This window comes from Hirundo rustica, chromosome Z, assembly GCF_015227805.2.
Source record: "Hirundo rustica isolate bHirRus1 chromosome Z, bHirRus1.pri.v3, whole genome shotgun sequence".
NCBI lineage: Eukaryota > Metazoa > Chordata > Aves > Passeriformes > Hirundinidae > Hirundo > Hirundo rustica.
The window spans coordinates 23,322,260-23,342,840 of NC_053488.1; the positions used below are offsets into that span (position 1 = coordinate 23,322,260).

The window sequence follows — 20,581 nt, forward strand, 5'->3', positions numbered from 1 at the left end:
CCCAGCTAGAAATATTTGAATTCTAAACACAGAAATGTAATTGAATAGCACAGCCAGCATTATGTTCCACTTCTGATTTCAATCCTTAGCTACAAGTTTTTCTCCCTAAAGACAGATATAATACTTTAAAGAGACAGTGAAAACTTGAGATGTTGTTAAAGGTCATCATGTTACTAATATCTGCAAAATGGAGGATTTCTCTCTCCTGATAAGTTGCCCATGGAAATTCTGTCGGTCCACAGTGTCTTCAGACATGCAGCAACAACCATTTCTGTGGTCACTGACTAAGGCAGATGAACCATTTTCTTTGAGCTGGGGACAGCAAAACTTTCTGAAAAGCACTGGGCATATCACCTCTCTTTGGCACATGGTCAGAATAGGAAGATAGAAACTGGGGAAGAAACATTTGTGTTGGTATGGACAAGTGGCAAAAAGGAAATGACAATGCTGAGACGACAAAGGAGGAGCCATATAGATTGTATCTTCTGCATGGGAATATCTGCTTTCCAGGAGACTTCTCTTTTATTGTTCTGAATGAACTCCATTGTCCATAGACAAATATTTTCACCCAGTCAGTTTTAGGGGAATTACCCTGTTGTGTTTTTTCATGGCTATCTTTAGAAAAATCTGGAAAATTTTGTCCCAGGAAAAGATGGCCTCATGATATTTTGTGGGAGAAACTGGGGAAGGCATATGTTTTTAGGTATTTGATGGAAAAATATATCCTACTTGTTACATGTAACTGATCACCAAAATGTACCATCAGTAATTGAATTGAATTATTAAAAGCTTTTTAGAAGGTTCATCTTTGCAATTCCAGCCTGTTTCATATCAAAGTTGTACTGAAGCCTCAAAAGAGTCATTGTCTAGCTAAATTTCTTTATTCTTCAGTCAAATACAAGGCAGAAGTCTAAGCACAGGTCATTGGAGTTAATTTTACAGTCAGTTTATGTAGAAGGTTAAATGAGATCTAGCTATTTCATCTAAATGTAAACCTTGTTAATTTCCTTTTTATCTAGACAGAAACACCAGAAGGATGCTGGTGCTCCAGTGTTTTGGCCTTTCCTCTCAAAGTCCAGACTTCAAAAAGGAAACATTAGAGGCTCTAACAAAATCCCATTGCCTGTAATACCAGGGAAGAGAGTAGGATCACACAGTGAGATCAAGGAGAGACAGGGATAAATTCAGTTCGTTGCAGACACTGGATTTGAATTTCTGTTGTGAACAAGATTTTTGATCTCTGTTTTGTTTTAGGTGGCCTTGGTCCCTTTGAAGAGCTCTCTGTAAAGATACAGTTGCTATTTAGGGAGATCTGTATCCTTGCACCCTTGTTTTTAACACTGTGCCCGTGGAGCTTCCTCCTCTGTAGCAAGGGGCATTGTGGCATAATGGGCTCCTTGTTATGTCCCTCAGATATCTGCTAAACCTCAGGGTTTTTTTCTGCTAGCAGGCTTGTACACCAAAGATATCTGTTTGGCTTTTGGTGTGATCACATTCACCAACCATGTGGTGTGAGAGTATAGGAGAACAGTCCTTGTCAAGAAGGAGGCTGTGCTGTTGGCTTATGCTCTGGTGTGTGTTATTCAGGATGTCGCTTGCTTTGTATCAGAAGATATGTCACCGAAAGGAGCTTTGCTTGAAGGCCATCTTACTGTTTTCTTGCCCAAGGCAGACCCTAACTCCACAGCCCCTGACCTGATCTGGTAATTTCACTCCTAACTATGCAACCCAGCTCAATGCTTTTTGTCACCTGAGAAGACATTATATGACAACTCTGTATCCAGACTGCCTCTGGTTGTCTTTGGAGACTAATTTTTTAAGGAAAACATGACCTCTGTCTATTCTGTTGCACAGTGAACTGGTGTCATCATTCCTGGCTGGACTTCTAGGCACTGCCACAAGAAAAACAACAAATAATTAGATTCCTGATCTAGGGAGTGGAGAGACTGTATTGGTTTAGTCCAATCTCCAAAGTCATTAAGCTCACACAATCATTATTCCCACTTGCCTGTTGTTCTGGCCCACTCTTCCACACCTCTTTTTCATTAGCTATTCATAATAATAATAATAGTCATAGTAATTTTGGGGAAAAAACAAACAAACAAATAAAACAACAACACAAAAACCCAAGAGGGCAACATATTCAATGTACCTTTTGTTGTGGCAATATAATTTCATGTTAATTTGCTGTCTGCTTAGAACTGTTAGCATTTTGTGGTTTGTGATCAATGCATCTGGCCATTCATCAGTGACTCCAGAGACAGATAAAATAAAGATTTTTGGGAATTAATTACCATTCATATGGCAGTTCATGGGCAGGAAGTATTTTGTCATCTTTCAATTCCTGTGTTCAAGGTTTGATGGTAAAAGAAAACATTCCCTTGCTAAGGCCAGTCCTAAGATACTTAAGTTCATTTTCCCTTATTTTTTAACACTCTTCCAGTCCTGTTTTATGGAACAAACCTTCCCTGGCATGGAACATGTTCTCCTTACTTTCCACAAGAATCCATAGGCAGTTTCTCCTATTGGAAAAATACAGAGCTGATTCCACCGCAAAAGTGTAAGGAATCAACCCCACAAAGCCGGCTCCAACTATTTGGAAGAACATCATAATTTGGGGAGATTTTCAAAGGGAATATTTAGACACCCAAGGCCCATTGACTTTATGTGAGATTTGAGCAGTGAAACACATTTGACACTTTTGAACACCTCTATTTATCTAACCAAGTTATTTCTGCGGAACTAATGATTAGAGAACCTGAGCACCTAATAATCTTTAATGCATGTATTTTTGCAGCACCAATATTATTTTATTGAAGGGAACTGGAGTCAGAGCAAGATGTTCGACCAATTTTACATGTATATTCAGACAGTCAAAGGTAATAATAGTCACCAGCTGGAAATGGAGTGAAAATAATAGCCTGATCCTAAGTAACCTCCTCAAGGTCGAGGAGAATATCTGTGGCAAGGCAAGAATTTAAGTCTCAGCCTTCCAAACTGCAGTCTGTTGCCCTATGTAGAGCTTTTTCTTCCTCTGTGCAGGATCAGGCTGCAAGACTGTCCCTAAAATTGAAAAGGAGCAAAACAGTCCCTCACTAATTGAAGCCAACTGTTTATCCTCCCTGGGGGAAAATGTTTCAGTGCAGTACTGCCTTGAAAATTACCTCTCTACAAATGATATTACAAGGGGCCATATTCATTTTCTATTGCAGATTCCAAAGCAAGCTGGGTTTAAAGATAAAAATGCTTTTCTTAATTATGAAAATACGTTTTAAAGGCACTGATGGTACACACCATTACTTTTAATTTTAAGTTTTTGGGCAGATTTTTTTGGTTCACTTTCTGTCCTGAGCGTATGAATGGTAACAAACTAAAATACAAAAAATTAAAATGGAAATTAGCTTTAAAGAGGAATAAGATTGTCTCCATTGCTCAGGCTGATAAGGATGCAATCCCTCCTCTTTTTCCCCTGATATTATGAAGCAAACACATTCATGAAGAAAGATAGCTTTTCTTTTTAGGACAAATGCCCCAATTTCTAAAATCCATAGTTTTTATATAGCAATTTTTGTTCGTAGATCTTGCCTAGGGTTTCAGAAAAGTCAAGTATCATCCTTCATATGATACAGATAGAAAACTGTGGCCTGAAAAGGTGAAAGTTGTGATTCATCTTACCTTTCTTTAGGTGCCCAAAAGTGAGATATCTAAATCTAAGTTAATTGCCATAGGTTCATTCCTGATTCAGTGAGGGGAGAGAGAGAAGCGAAACTTTGAAGTACTATTTATCCAATCTGTCTTAGGACAGGATGAATCATAGTTTGGAAGCTCTTCTCTCTCTCCACTGTCCATAGGAGGAGACTAGATGACTAATTTAAACTATATGCTTAATATATTTGTGCTAAAGCTAGAAAAAGTGAATTCTGCCTGAAATAACATTCTAAGAACAGTGTGATATTAGCCTTATTGAAAATTTCATCTGTCCCTAAGTTTAAGGCTCTTAAGAGGACTAGATTCTGGGTAAAAGCACTAGATACAGGTTAGTCGGAGAGCTAAATTATTTACATAGAGAGATTTTCTGCCTCCCAAGTTGATTTCATGTACATACTGCAAAATATATATAGTAACTGGGAAATGCTGACTATGTCATGAAGAAAAGTTTTCTTGACCTCCAGTATTTCCAGAGTCTTGAAACTTCTTGCAAGCTGTGACACTCTAATCTGAGATCTCAGCAGGCAGCAGGCAAAACCCTCCCTGCTGAAACTCCCACTCAGAGAAGAGAGTTTGCCTGTGTCAAAACTGGGTTGAGCTAGTCTGTGTACCATCAGCTGAGGGTATTTCCCATGGTACAGACATTTCCTAGCTCCTGATTTCCAGAAATACCTTGAATTACTCTAGAGTCAAGGGTATTTGCAAGTCTACAATAAAAGAATGACAGCTGAGAAGAAGCAGGCACATGTCACAGAATCACAGAATATTCTGAGCTGGAAGGGAAGCAAAAGCACAACTTAAGTGAATGGCTGATATGAGGATCAAAGACACAACTTTGACATTATTAGCCCCACCCTCTAAACAACTGAGTTTATGACAAAAAAACAGCACTCACCATCTTCATGCGCTGAACCCTGGTCTTAGTTTGTACCATGGACAGCAATGTAACCATACCAGGTCTGAAAACAACCATCTTGTTTACCAAGATTCAGGGTTTCAGAAGTGGTTAGATACTTGACTGACACTGATCACACTTGGAGATGGTTGGATAAACAAATGCACATTAGTTACACGTGTATGCCAGATTCATGCCATTCTACATTCCCCAAAAAAATCTGAAATTCAGACCTAAAGTAATGGTGACAGGCAGGAAAAAACATCTTGGTACCTACTTAGATTCTTTGTTGCTAACTATTAAACATGCCTCTGTTCAATAAAGGAAAAGAATCCATACAACAGGAGTAAGAACAACATCAAGCCCCTCATGCCTTACAGGTTGATGACTGCATAGAGGTTGTTATAACAGCACCTCTCCAGGAGCCGGATTTGGACTCAGTGTAAGAACATTTTAATTTTTTGTGAATGTCAGACCAAATACTCAAGGAAGAAGCTTGGAAAATTTCAACAAGCAAACAAAATCTCTAAGGTGTGAGCATCAGTCACCCTTCCTTTATTCAACACAGGCAGAAAAATGGCCCATATGTTTTTTTTTCCACCAAATGTTTCTTTGAAAGAACAACAAAAGACACCTTTACTTTCTTTAAAGGAATGACTGTGTAACCGTAACTAGAAGTTCATCAGTGGAAAAAATACATAAAAAATGTGTTGTTATTTCAACTCTTTTGTGAGACAGGTCATTGGAAACTTCATTTGTCTACACAGATTACTCTTATTCAGCTGTATTCTAATAAAATGCACATTGCTCCCAATAAAGGGAATGCATTTGCTATTGATGTGCTATAAACTACTATACAGAGAGGTGTTATTATATTCCTGTGTAATAACAAGCCAATTACAGTGATCAGCAAAATCTTTACAATAAAGTCAATGCATGAGGAGTGATTATCATAATGCATTCTAACTGTTCAGTGCCATAAATGCTATGCAATTAATCGTGGAGTGTATATATAAATGTATTATTAATGCCATATAAAACCCCATTGACAAGCAACCTTTACATTTAGAAAAAGATTCTGTGACTGTTATGTGTCCTGGAGTTCACCTAGGAGGCTGAATTGCATTTACAAAGGTAGGGTTTTTTATGGGATTATATTTTTTATTTCCTCCACTGTTCTCCTCCTACTGCTTCTTCCATTTTGCCCTGTTATTGAAGAAAACTCCAAATATCACACTTCAGTATAAGGGCTCTCGATCATACACTGCATCTGATTTTTGGCCCTGTACACATCCTTCTGTGAACAGCTACAGGCTTTCATTGGTGCCTTAACCCTTTGACACTGACTACCTTTGCATGAATGCCAAAGGCACTATCTACAGGAAAAGAGGGGAAAAAAAAAAAAAAAATCACAGCCCAAGCAGACAATAAAGGAAAGGTGTGAAGGAGAAGAGAATCAAAGTTACATAATTGATCAAAAGTTCTGTCATATCAAGAAACAGAGCCAATATCAAAACCTTGAGGAGATCAGCTCCCCAGGTTCTCTCTCCTCCTTCTCGTCAGTAAATTGTTAGGTTACAGACACTTTATGAAAAATGTGGAATGTGGTTTGTGGGTTTTGGTTTTTTTCCCTTTTATTCCCATAATATTTGATTTTAAAATGTTGTCCTTGGGACATGTGCTAGAACACAATGTCCTGTGGATCTTTTCCAGCTCCTATTGATGGGCACACTTCCATCGATTTCAATCACCATGGGAAAGGCAGACATGAACAAAAGTTTGATGTCCCTTGTATTCTTTCGACATTTGACTGTGGAACAGAGCACATCAGCCTTCAGCAGTCATCAAATATAAAACACTACACATGAGGATCTGCTGAAGCCCTTTTTCTCACCCAGAATTAAGTTTTAACAGAGAGTGGAGAGCATGAATGGGGTCATCCAGGGGCACTTTGAATTAACTGATCCATTTGCATGCTGGTATATTCTCTCTTCTTGAAAATACAGCTTTCTGAGGACAACAGAATGTTAGCTGTCAGTAAGGTCACATAATGCTGAAATTCCACAATAAGCCAAGAGATTCTTATTTCCCATTGACTGTAATCAACCCCACAAGCAGCTGCAACTAGAAAGACAAGATTTCTATGAGTACTAAAATGCTCTTCCTAGATCAGGTTTATCTTACGGTTGAAGAAAGAACATGCAGGTCATAAGTGATGTTCAGTCCTGAAATAAAATCCAATGGATATGTTCTCAGACTGAAGCTCAAGTTTGTGGGATACCTTAAGTGGCGGTTGTGGTCCTGGGTCCAACTCTTTCCCCAGCCTTTGACAAGAGAGAAAAACAGTCTTCAAGAGTGACATCTTCCCCAAATTTCCCAATTTACTGCAGCATCTCCTACAGCCATACCTCAGGAGCCTCTGACAATGAAACCAAGGTTTGCTGCTGGTTCTGACACTTCCCCAGCCTCTGAGGTAAGAAAGATACCTCCCAATTTAATATCAAGATATTTGCATAGATTCTTGATTTTTCATTTTTCCCCCTTTCATTTATGAGCTCATATTCACATCTGATAGACTTTTTAACAGAATATTAGGGTTTTTTTAACCCGTCATTCCTTCTTTTTACCGTCCACACGATATACTGAAAGTTCGGTAATAATGGGTAATATTTAATATATAATTAATGGAGAAAAATATTTAGATTTGGATATGGGACTGGTTTTTTTTCAAATGCCTCCAGAAAGAAAAGTTAAAACCAGCTGACCAGGTTCGGGACAAATCTTTGGAAGAGGAGATGTATGAGATTTATAGGAGGAGGATTTGACGTGGAGCTGGAAATATCCTTTCAAACTGCAAGAGTTGACAACAGGGGAGAGAGATGCTCTTTAAACTGTTGTAAACCCTGAGGGAAAGAACAGGGAATATGAGACCTGGGATGTAGAAAATTATTTTTTCAGAGGTCTTGAGTCCAGACTTTGCACAATTTGAAAGTGTTGCTCTACAACTAGTAGTCAGCATAGCCAGTACAATATTTTCAGCAAAGGCTGGAATTCATATGTAGTATGAGCACTGCAAATCCCCATCTGTGCCGTTCTCTACCTGAGCTATAAAAATCAGCGTGAACAGTACTGCTCTCATTGTGATGTTGAAAGAGTTAGTGGAGATTTGTTCATTGATATCTTTTCCTCAGCTCCAAGATGGAAGAAAGTTATCTTCTTCCCTCAATAGTTTGCCAGTGCCACCTACTTACTCGTGCTGAATGAGTGTGTAGAGCATAAGAGAAAAAAAAGATGAGCAGTTGAGGAAAAAGCTGTGGCAGGCCACATAAAGGTAGGTTGTATGGATTACCACCTTGTAAGAGGATATTCCCTTCACCTGCTCTTCAGCCTATTGGGTGGGAAGTCTTTTTAAGGTAAAAGATTGGAAACAGCTAGTAAAGTGTCTTCCAAAGAACTTGATGCTATAGGCAGTTGTGATGTGGATCACAACTAAGCGAGAGATAAAAACTTCAAAGGTACAACTCTGACACGTCCATAGCCCCAGACTTCAGGACTTCTCACACACAGGCACAGCCTAACATTCAGCAGGGTAGAAGAGAGGATGCTGAGCTCTGTAAAGACTGCCCTCTCCTTTCTAATCCTTAAATGTCTTCTTTAGACTTTTTCAGTCTAAAGATCTGAGCAACCAATTTACTCTTCTGAGGGCTTCCAAGGAGGAAGTAAATCATTCCATGTGGGACTGTTAAGCTGAAGGCAACAAGTCTTGCTTGACTGCAGCACCTAAATAGGCCTAGATCTTACTAGTACCTGGTTGGGAAGCTTCCTGAGAGGTTTCAGCCGTCTGCACAACCTGTGTAATTCTGATGGGTTAAATGGAAAACAACTAAGTAACAAATAGTTACTGGAACCTAAGACAGATTACCCTGCCACCTGCAGCAGAGAGCTAGCAAGTTAGAAACTACCTGCATGGTAAGAAATAGACCCAGGCTTTTGTCCCAAATGCAAATTGGGCTTAGAAAATGTGGAGAGGACATTCTGAGACCATCATCATTACCAAGCTAATGGAAGTGTATAAAAAAAGCAGAACATTGTGCATGAGCAAGGCATACTGTTTTGCTATTAACTCTAATTCAGTTCTTCAATATTTTGCTCTGAATCTGGACTAAACCATGACCAAAGAGTTTCAGACCCTGCACATCAAGGTACCAGGTAGAGGAATGCTGCAAGTTAGTTGAAATATGAAGTCCAAGTCTTCCAGCTGCCAAACAGCAAAAAATGACACAGCACATGCCTCCCTCAAACATGCACAAAAATAACTTGCTTGAAAGCACAGACAGAAATTTTAGCAGATTTCTTGCATGCAAAAAACATTGCAATACAATATACTAGATCCTCTCCTGTAGACCTCTTAACACCCTCTCTGCAGGACATTACACCCTTTCAACTCTAAGCCACTTTCAACTCTAAACCACCTTCTTTTTCCTTTCTTTAGTCCAGGAGCCTTCTGTTTCTCTTCCACAAAACGCTGGAGGATCCCAAAACCACTGTGAAACACATTTTGGTAGTGACATTTACACTGAGCCAGGGTAGCACTCCATGTACATCTTTGCATGCTTTCCTTCACAGACCTTCCTCTGTCCTTTGAGAGGAATGTGGGAGCAGTGGAGCATCTAAGCATCACTGATGGACTGCAACAGGAGCAGCAGGAGAGTCCTTTCCTTTTAAAAAATGTTACTGCCTGTACAACATAGTGGGACCTCGGGGCTGCGTTTATCGTAAGTTAACCCTGCCAGCTGCAGCGGGACTTGCCTAGAGAGAACTGGAGATATTGTGGATGAAATAAGAACTGGCTCCAAACTTTTGCCCCAAACCACAAAACAGACTTGAGATCATTCTCCAAGCCTGAGAAACTTTAAGTGATGGATATCTGCAGGCTATTTTTAGAGCTTAATATCAGACAAGGAACCATGGAAAACCACCTCCACCAAGATGAAAGTAATAGCAAATTATAACAGTTTATTTGGGATATTTTATTTTCAAAACTTCAATGTGGAGTTCTAACTTACATCCCTAAAACTGTATTGAATTAACTTATCACTGGCAAAGTATTTGCTGTATAGTCAAGATAAAATTTGGCCAAAACACAGGCCAATAAGAGTTTGCCAATAAGATATCCTTAACAGAGCTAGACTCACAGTCTGATTTTTCAGAACAATATGGACTTGATCGCTCTCTATCATATTCTATCACTTCCATTGGGGTTCAAGTCTCTATAAAATCTCAAAGGACTTTCTGATCAGGTATTTGAACCTTCATGAAGCATTTTATGGAAGGGCTACCCCTATAGAACATTTTGTATCTAGATTGTATACATACATGCACAAACAGGCAGGAATGTTAAGTGTAATTTAGACAATTTCCCTAGAGAAATATAATGAGCACACATTAATTTCTATTTCCCATAGGATTTAGCAAATGTAAATAATGCCAGTTTTTGCTTAAAATGTTTTCATGCTTTGTCTTGCTCATAATACAATATGGAGATAAACAAACAAAATAATAAACACAGAGAAAATATTAAGGGGCACTAAGCATATCCTTTTTGGTGGCTTGACTGTAATTTTTTGCAAAACAATACATTGAACACTTTCCCAAACTTAGATGGTCCAAATTCTAGCTCATACACACTAAATGTTCACACTCACTTTCAGTTCAGCTGAGACTTAGGACACAGGGCTGGTTAAAGACTGAAAAATCCAGACTCCAGAGAAACAGGAAAAGCTGAGCTGAGTCTGGTTGATGGAGAGAATAAATCTGTGACTCTCATCACCTTTTACTTGTGGAAAAACTTGCTGAAAAATTCAAAGGTTTGTGTTTCAGCAAAATGTAAGTATTTCTCCCCAAAGAAAACACAATCTCACTTCCTCAAGATTGTTGCTCACCTTTTTCAGTAAAAACCTCCTTGCAAACTGCCGTTTCAGAGAACACTACATTTTTTCATTAACACTGTAGCCTGGCATCAGAATTCCTCTTAATCCAGGTTGTGTATTCCCCCTAATCCAGGGTGTGGACTTTGGGCAGAACAAAGACTTGTGCTGTGTGGAAAAGCTGCTTCATCTTCCAAGCTCACCTCCTCCCGCAGGTCACATCCTGATACATGGACAGGGTATAATAAGCTACCACTTAAGTTTCTTTGTTGTTTAGGTTAACCTTTATCTTGCAGCCCTTATGAAGGTTTTGGATGTACTCCTGAGATACATGGCCTCCTTTTTAGCATTCTGTTTGCTGTCCCTGCTTTAACTGGTGGGCTCTTGAAGAACGTAAGTCTTCATACAATGCCTCCCTTGGGTGCCAATTGTTCTTTTCTCCCATAGCTGCCCTTGAGCCATTCCTTCCTGAAACATCACCAGCCCTGAAGTTGCTTGTCAGTGGGGAATTAGGACAACATGTCTTTCACACCAATGATGAGAACATCTGCTTGGCCTCTGCATTATGATTGCCACTGACAGAAGAAATATGGGAGCAGAGTGGATGGGAAGAGGTGAGGTTTGTGTGAGATGGGGAGATAATTAACTAAAATACAACGGGGAGGGGACCATGGGTGTGATAAAGTGGAATCAAGCTGCCACTGGAGCCCTTTGCAGTTCAAACCACAACTCCTGAAAGGAGCTGCTCTTAGCAAAGGAGTTTGAAAACCCTTCTCAGAAAGCCAGGCATGTGTTCTCTATTACTGACTGATTTGCATTAAAAAAAAAAAAAAAAAAAAAAAAAAAGAAAAAAAAAGAAAAAAAAGAAAAAAAAAAAAAAAAAAAAAAAAAAAAGATTGTGAGCTACATACCCTGCAGGCGCACTAAGCAAATTGGCCAGCCTAATTATTATTTTTTGATATGTCTAATTAAATGGACAAAAGGCCTTCCCTTCACTCTCACTGTAGGCACGAACTCCACTGGAATGTGCATAATGCCCCCTCATTTGCCCAGGCAGCTGAGCCTTTTCGTTTTCCCCTAGGAGACTGGCATTGACAACTGGCCGTGGCTTACCCAATCCTACTCAGACACAGAGCCGGACCATCAGACAGGGAGGGAAAGGGGAGGAAATTGACCTGGTTCTATTAAAAACCATTAGACTATGCTGTAGGATGCAACATGTCTTTGTTACAAGTCAGAAATGTGCCTGGCCTTTGAAAGCAGAACTTGCCAGATCCCATCAGATACTTTTTGCCTAGTATTAACCAAATTCCCCCAATTTTTCTTTAGAGAGGCTCTAAAATATTTATCCCTGAGATTCCTGGTGTTTTTCCAGCACTCATCTCTCTTGTTCTGCAATTACATGGCACCACAACCCTTCCTTACAGAGCCTCTCTCGACCTGTGGTTTCACCAGTCTGTAACACTAGCCCTTTGACTAGAAGCTATGTACAAAGTCGTCCAATGACTTGGGTCACTGGAGAGTTTCAGCGTCACGCTGACACAGCCAAATTCCCCAAAATCCACAACTTTCAAATGAAAAGACAGCGAACATGGTGTCTTTTATCTGTGAGGTATTTTTCTCCTTTTGAGTAGTAGATGCCAGAGATTTCCACTAATGCCAGCACAAAGATAGTCATCCCACAAACAAAGAAGAGTTTATATTTATGGTGGAAATTGAAGAGTTTCCAGACATCTAAGAGCCACATCATTACTAAATGACAAAATCTACTCCCACATCTATATGATACATAAGCACTCGGGGTTTTTACTGAAAAGATGAGGAAAAAGCTCTCTATTCTTTTCCCAAAGAGATAGGGATAGAGAGGAAGAGAACATGTCATTATATATATGTGTGTGTATATATATAAATGTACAGATACAAGAAAAAAATAGCAGGATGGTAATTTATCCAGCATAACAGACCATCTCACACACTCTCAGTGATCCGTGTGTTTGATCTGACAACCAGACTCCTATTAGAAGAGTACAGTGAAGTATCACCACATCAGTTCAGGTAAAAAACCTTTTACAGGAAACAAACACCTCATCACCAATGATCTATTGAACAGTCACTTAACAAAGCCTTCCAAATCCACTGTGAAGAATGGAAAAGCAAAATACCAGCTCCTGACTTCAACTACAGCTGTGCAAATCCTGAATAACTCCCTAGGTCTGAGAGAAGTCTTCAGTTTCCACAACAGGTTTATCCAGACAAGCTGATACAGGTGCAGAAAACTCTGCCAGCTCAGTATTTGCTTTTTCCAACAAAGAGTTACTTCAGTACAAGTGGAAACAACATGGTTAGAGAAACCATAAAATATCTGCTTTATCCTAACCAAATTAAACACGTCTACAGCTCAGCCTGACATAGGTTTGGAAAAAAACCCCATTGTTGTTCACTGCTGTTAAACTTTGTTAAGTCAGTGTCTGATGCTTCAGTTCTTAACGAGGCAGTTATTTGTTTCTCAGGCAATCGCTGGCACCTGCCTGCCTTTTAAAATCAAATAATAATTGAATATGAGGAAAGTGTGATGAAGTAAAGGAGATTTAATAAAGAGAATCTTTGCTGTGGAGGGAATTTCTTTGGCAGTGATTACGTTACTAATTGATCAGCACATTGCCTGAGAGAAGTCAGAGGCAACAATTATATTTAGCACTGTGGCTGAAAGCAATGCAGTCAACTACCTCCTCGGCTTTCGCTGTCCGCTGGCTTCACCTGGATCGGTCTGTTCATCTGTAAGGAAGAACAAAGACAGACGTGTAATTAGTGGAGGAGTCAAACATTCATATACAGAGGCTTGCTTTTCTTCTTTACTGTGCATCATAATTAGCACCAGAATTTACTCCACAAGGGGGGGAAAAAAGCAGTTAATAAACAGAGAACTAACCATGGAGTGCAGGCTGTGGCTTGGTCTGAGGCAAATAAATGTGTCTCTCCTTTTACCTGACAGTGGCTTTGTTGAATCACATTGGGAGAGGGATCTGACTCATTTCACACAGGTCATGAAATTTTTTATGTAACTTTTAAAATTTCTAATAGTTTCCTCTGGTAACACTGGTGCATGAGAGCAAAAATACTTTGTGAGAGTATCAGGATCAGTGAAACTTAAATTGAAAACATTTCTTGAGATTGGCATGATGAAAAGGAAATTGAAAAGCTAATTCCACTTCTACAGTTAGCTCAGTAGGATAGTCATGTGTAACATAGTAGCCCCCACCTCAAACCTGGGGAAAGGGATTTGGATCTAATTTATCCACATGCTTCAGGATTGTTGGAGACTGAGAATTTTCTGAGAGTAGAAGACCAGATGTTCCTTCTATTGCTTTTTCAGATATCTTTTTCCTTTCTCATATCACAATATAAGTAAGTTTAAAAACCTTGCCACTGTGCTGTGAATAAGTTTTCTGTTATTCAAATTATCCGTCCCTCACTCAATAAAATCACTAGGGCTATCACTACCCCCAGAGCTTCTCACTCCCAGGAGAGAGAGCAACAGATGCTCACAATATTTTTCAATGGCAATGCCTAACATGATGCGGGTGCCTGAAGAACAGGGTGAGGATATACCACACCTGTCAATAGCCAGAGATGCAGATTGGATCAGAACCAGCTAAGAATTTAATCTGAAAGCCCTTCCCTGCCTCTTACTCCTTGTCACATAAAGCAATCCATACCCTGTGCAGACGGACAATTCAAAATATCTTTCTGTGTGTGACCACCTCAGAATAGAATGAAAATATCTTTTTGATTTTTCAACCAACAAAGAAAGTAGAAGTTCAAAAAACATCACAAGATGCATGAGATCAGAAGGCAATAGGAAGCTCTTAACATATGTCTTCCCAATAAAATCAGACCACAAACTGGTTTATGAATGTCACAGGATACCTGCAGGAAATAATATCCATCCCTTCTTTGTGGCTAATCGCAGTTGGGTAGCAAGGCCATTAGTTTTATTTTTCCTTATTTTTTTTTTCCCCTAATTTTTATCTTTTTATTTTTTTGGAAAGTGCTTCATAATAACTTAGATTTATTCTAATTGCTCTGCACACATTTTTAGTAATAACAAGTTATCAAGCTGGCTGACAAGTAGGTTAAGATGATGAAGAGCCTAGCAGATCCTGGTGTATTGTCTCCAGAGGAAAATGTACTTATCCATAAACTGACTACAGTTAAATTCACACTCTGGAAGAGAAGGATCAATGGCTACAGATGTTACTGTGCAGTTTCTGCTCTCCTCTATGCCTGTATCATCCAGCGAAATCCAGACAGCTGAAGTGCTAAAACCAGCAAAGAATCTAGTAAGAGTTAAACCTTGTATCAGCCCTTGCTTCTGCCACTGCAAAGACCTGTTGCTCACATAGGTACCACAAGATATTAGCAGAGCAAAGGTGATATATGAAGCATCAGCAGTGGGACAGATATCTTGCCACAGAGCTCCTTTATACCTACATGTGAGCAGCTAGCTGTTACACACATTCAAAAATCTGACATCACACAGGTGAGGAGAGTACCCTATGTCAGGTAACTACAAATGTATAGAAAGTGTAACTTTAGGCCACTCTTAAGCTTGGAGTTTGAGACATAAACAGTGTATGGACTTTTGCATTGCCTGTTCCTCTCTATGGATCATGGAGGTTGTCTTTGCATTTAGACTTAGCTGAGATGAACCCCATCTCGCTTCTCATGTGCAGGACAATGAAGCCAAATTATCCACTTGTTCTCTCAGCTGCTCTAACTGATTGCTTGTGTTGCAGCAGGTCTGTGTTTACCATCCACGTACCAACATCTAACTCGAGACTTTATAACTTTTAACACTTGCACCCTTATTCCAAATTATGGGTTCCTGATGTGGACCTTATGGCTAATTCAATGCCTATGGTCAGAGGAGGGGGGCGTCAGAGGTCCCCGGTGTTCATTCCAAAACAGGCAGAACCTGCATTCCAAACAGTCATAAGAGAAATAGTCACAGTAGCCAAGAATTTACGGGAGGTGTGCAGCATACAACCTTGAGAGGCAAAGTCTGGAGTCCAAATGAACACAGCCTTGAGATGCAGAACATCCCATAAATCTACCCACAGAGGTTTTGATCTGAGGCATGCTAAAGTCCATGAAAATTTGCACTGAACTCAGTAACTTTTGGATCCTGCCTTGAGGAAAACTAGACAGACTTCATCCCAGTTTGCACAAGGCAGAGGACATTATCAGACCCTTTGGCAAAAATGAAGGGAGACAAATATTTGTTTGGATTTTTTTTTTTTCCCCCGCCTGAGATTGAAGCGTGAAAAAAGAAGTCAATCTTGAAGAAAGTAAAAAAAAAAAAAAAAAAAAAAAAAAAAAAAAAAAAAAAAAAAAAAAAAAAAAGTGAGGGAATGAGCATCCAGCAGTGGAAGAAAAAAACCTAGGGAAATTAATAAGTAAAGGGCTAGTGTAATTTAATGTACACTATGATTTATACACTTGACAATTTCTTTATAGACCAAAGAGAAAGTGCTGCCTGAATGGAGCCCATAATACAAATTGAAATAATCTTGACATGAAAGACACCAATTATAGGGAGAAACATAGAGAGGAAAATAATTAAGTTTCCTTTCTCCATCTATGGAAGGTTTTTTTTTTTGGTTTTTTTTTTTTACACAGACACTCTGGGAGCAAGGACCTGTCATGGGGACTAGAAGAGGGCTACAGGGGAAAATAAAATGTCAGAACAATGTACCTTCCTCTGCATGGGGAAATGCCTTCTTGGGGAGAAGGGAATTCAGATATTCAAATTCCCTGCATATTCTTTATCTGGAAATGGCCATAAGTTGAGCGAAATGAAACCAGAATTTATACTCCAAAACAGAGCCTTCTGAAGAGTATTTGGGGAAATACTGATACGGACATCTTTAATATCTGTCCTGTCTTGGTGGACCCTGAGAGTGTGACGGGAGAAAGAATATTTTCCAGACAGCAAATCTGATTAATATCATCAGGAAATCCACCTGGATCTGTGGAATTACAGATGTGGCTGAAAGATGTTATTGAACCCTTTGACTAGAAGGCTTCAAAAGGGATTTTGCTACATGGGAAAAGACCTAGGGCAGGCTGGCCTGACATCTGAACAGGTGATGGACTGAGTGGACTCCGTTAGGCTTTCCTCTAGGACGTGCTACATTCCTGTCCTTTCAGTGATCCTTCTTTCCTCTGCTCATGGATGCTCTTTGTGCTCTCATTTGAAATATGATCATGTTTCCTTGTTCTGTGTTATCCCTATTGGCGTGCCACTGTGAAAGGAGTAAACTGTTTTACCATTTTTTAGTCCCAAAAGCATTTATCTCCCCTTTAAATTCTCTACCACCCGTTAAGAGTTGACTAAAATTTTTTATTCTCTCCATAATATGGAGATGCCTTACTTTGTGGTACCAGAGTGCTCTATAGTTGTAAAACCATTATAAATCAGGACAATGTTTATCCTCATTCATGTTTCAGAGCCCTAGTTTGCCAAAATTTTGCTTTGAAGTGCTTTGCTCTACAGCAATTTTGTAGCAAAAGTGTGTTGAGGACCACTGAGGCACAAAGATTTAGGCAAGAGCCAAACAATTCAATTTGCATCTCTGGTTGCATATAACATTTCAAAGAGGTGGTGAGAGAGTGGCACACCAAAGTTTTATTCACAACTCTGTTCCTATTGTGGAACACTGTGGAAAAGCCTGTGGCTCAGGTTTCCCATCTTTATTGGGAAGAAGTACCACTGCAGCTGTGAATAGGCCCTTTTTAGGAAGAGAGGTTATGTGTTCTTTCCCTACAAATGGCATAAATATTTGTGTTGATGATGAAGTTAGAACTTAATGTGCGTCACACTTCTCATTTTCCTGTGATCCTTTGCATGTTCATCTCTGCTGAATACCACCTTTACTATCACCTTTGCAAACCTCAGGAAAGGTGATCATACTATGCCTCATATCCTTAATTTTGGGTTATCCTTCCTTTTTTTTTTTTTTTTTTTTTTTTTTCCTTTTTTTTTCTCTTTTTTTTTTTTTTCTTCTTTTTTTTTTCCCTGAAGGCCAACCCATCCAAATTATGCCAGATGTCATCATCTCACACCAAATTGCCACTGCCCCACCTACCCCCATCCCAATTCTCCCAGCAAGCAGAAACACAACATCATTTTTCATGTCCAATTACAGCCACTGTGGTGCCACTGTTAAAAGACAGCGCAGGTACCCCTGTCAAAAAGGGTTTGAGTTACAAGAAGCGATGAATTATAGCAAGTCCTTTTTCAATTCTCCACAGAAATGAAATGTCAGAGCTTGCTGCTGTATTTTCCTCAGCACCATCAGCTACAGGCCTCTGCAGGAATTAGACAGGGGACAGACGTTTTTCTGCATCATGATTTTTCTTTTCCTAAGGTTGTCGTTTTTTTCCCCTCACCAACATTTTCTGCTCCCTCTGGCTTTGATATTAATTTAGAGCAGGTAGAAGGATCACCTGGGAAAGAAGAGCAGGAAGCAGAGACAGTGGATTTCTCACTGTCTCCATCTTTCTTCCTCTCACTGTTCCTACTACCCTTTTCCTTCTTGTCTCACCCACTTTTTCATTGCTCATCAATGTGCCTTGTGTTTTTAAGTAGATCTAAAACTCTACTTGAGAATGGACCAATACAGAGATGAAAAAAAGAAGAAATGGAAAAAAAGCCCTCAAAACCATGGAGATATCCTGAATAGCTTAAAATGTGGTCCGAGACAGGAAGAGAAAGAGAAAAGATGAGGAGACTACTGAAGATTAATTAAATGACACTAATTGTTAGGAAGATCATGACCAAGCAGAAGAGAGGCATGTTGGAGATAATCTGCCGGTTGTGTTTAAGGATTAGGTCATTTCAAGAGATAAAAGGTTATTCGAGAGCTTGTGTGTTTTATAGGACTGTGGCCTGGTGATCATCTAAATAATAATAACAATAACCTTTCTACCATCCCTAGGGTTCTTAAAAAATTGAATACATATTGGGGGGTTTGGTTTGCATCAAAGAACATGATGAAAGGATTTCTGCTGCCCATATTTCTGGAATTTTTCAAAGAGTGTGGAAAAAACCAGAGGTGGTAACCTCTGGCAAGGCCTGTTTCCAGCTCTCTGCTGGGTTTCTGGGTGATTTTGGACACATCATTAGATCTGCCTCTTTCTCAACTTTTTATTCTACATAATGAAGACAAAGATATCATCAAATGTTATGAAGGTGGTTGATGGAAATAAAACTATCTAAATTCTGGTTTTAAACAGCCAACCAACCAAATGAACAAACAAACATCCAGTCATTCCTATGCTTGCATTGTGTAGACAGATACAACGACAAATAACAAATTCTTCATGCTCACTGACGTTGCATTGTGTTTGGTGTTGTTCAGGCATCAGCCCCCTAAATCAATGATGAAACTCAGTTGTGACCTAATCATGAAGGATGCCAGCTAGCAGGTCTTAACAAATGTTTATTGAGCACTCCTGCATCTGTGTAGCTGCTGGTTAGCTCAAAGGAAAAAAAAAAAAAAAAAAAAAAAATCTATCTATCTATCTATCTATCTATCTATCTATCTATCTATCTATCTATCTATCTATCTATATCCCATCCAGAGGAACTTCTTCCCTAAAAACAGTATGTAGTTCTTGCTGGTCTCGTGACATAGCTCAGATGATAATTGGAGCTAGAAATAGTTTAATACCTGCTCTGAAATTTTCAGAAAACATGTTCACTATTTCTTTCATTAGTGGGACATGTTTTTCTGTTTAAAATCTCTCCACAGAATACTAAAACAAATTTCATTTTACCATTTCTGCCATGAGCCCTTTTTGAGTCTGCCATGTGCATAATAGTAATTCCTCTGAATTCAATACAGCTATTTATGTGAGCAAAGGTATTGGCAGGAATGTGTTTGTAGGAGTGGGTCATAATTTTTAAAGCATTGAACAAAATCTGCCCTGATAGAGGCCCCTAAGGAAATGCAAAGTATATCACTGTCAAAGTTGGAAAATCCAAGAAAATCACCTACAATTGAATTGTGTATGTGTAATTGCAAAGTTCAAGTAAATCACTCTGTACATGATTCTGAGTGACGTAATTGAATTGCAGTGATCTAAACTAGATAGCCATAAGCATGAATCCAAAGCAATCTCCTTTCTCTGAAGAAAAAAATACGAAGTCAGGGCTCAGGTGCTCAGCTCAGGGAAATTTCTCCAAATGCTACAGAAGGTTTCTTCCCCACAGGTTGGCTACACAAGTAGACTCTTGTATTTGTCTATTTCAGATGTAATACATAGAGGAAAAATCTGTCCCCATGAGAATAGAGGTAAGTGCTGTGTTTGCATGGATTGATGTGCAATTATACATTAACCACATTTACTATGGGCACTCTGAATTGCTACAATGTTGGATTAATGGAAGAGTAAGGAGAGGAAGTATTTTAGAAATTTTATTGAAAAAAACCCTAACTAAATCACATAGGTTTACCTTGCTAGTAATGCATTGCCTCTGAAATGACTATCCCAAACCTCATTGTGGTCAAGGACTCTTAATTCCTCCCCGCCACCCTCTTCCCTACCTGTTGAGATATGTACAGTAAGTATGTACACAAACAGACGAGAAGACCTGAAATAGTAATGTGTGAAATATGAATAAACCCATTGATAGGTCTGACCTTTCCAAATCAGTCAATGCTCTGGTGCCGACCCCTGAGAATGATTGCTACCGGCCAGCCCTGCTCTCTGAGAGTATTTTCTATATATCATATAAAACACATTATAACCCATCTGTCTAAGTATTGATTCATCTTTCTCCTTTTTTCCTGTGTATAAATGAACTTAGAGGGGCTCCTGTTCAGTTCATGCTCATGTGCACCAGCCTGTGGCTTCAAATGCAAAAGTTCTTCCTCACAGAACTGTTTGGGCTTGAGTTTGAAGAAACGTTAATCTTGTTCATAGACAACTAGAGCTTTCCCAATACAACAAAGCATTTGGTTTGTTCCTGGGGTAGCTGAGCATG

At 39.2% G+C, this 20,581-nt stretch overlaps 1 protein-coding gene across 16 annotated transcripts in view; it reads right to left on the bottom strand.

Annotated features, from left to right (window-relative positions):
* CELF4 (CUGBP Elav-like family member 4) overlaps nt 1-20,581 on the bottom strand; it is a 715,408-nt gene that overhangs the window by 302,899 nt on the left and 391,928 nt on the right. For all 16 annotated transcript variants that reach the window (XR_005704398.2, XM_040089937.2, XM_058424046.1 and 13 more), the window contains exon 3: nt 13,257-13,305. Coding sequence is in view for 15 of the 16 variants with exons in the window: in XM_040089937.2 (XP_039945871.1) it covers nt 13,257-13,305 (49 nt within the window). In the remaining variant the exon portion in view is untranslated. The remainder of the gene's footprint in view (nt 1-13,256; nt 13,306-20,581) is intronic.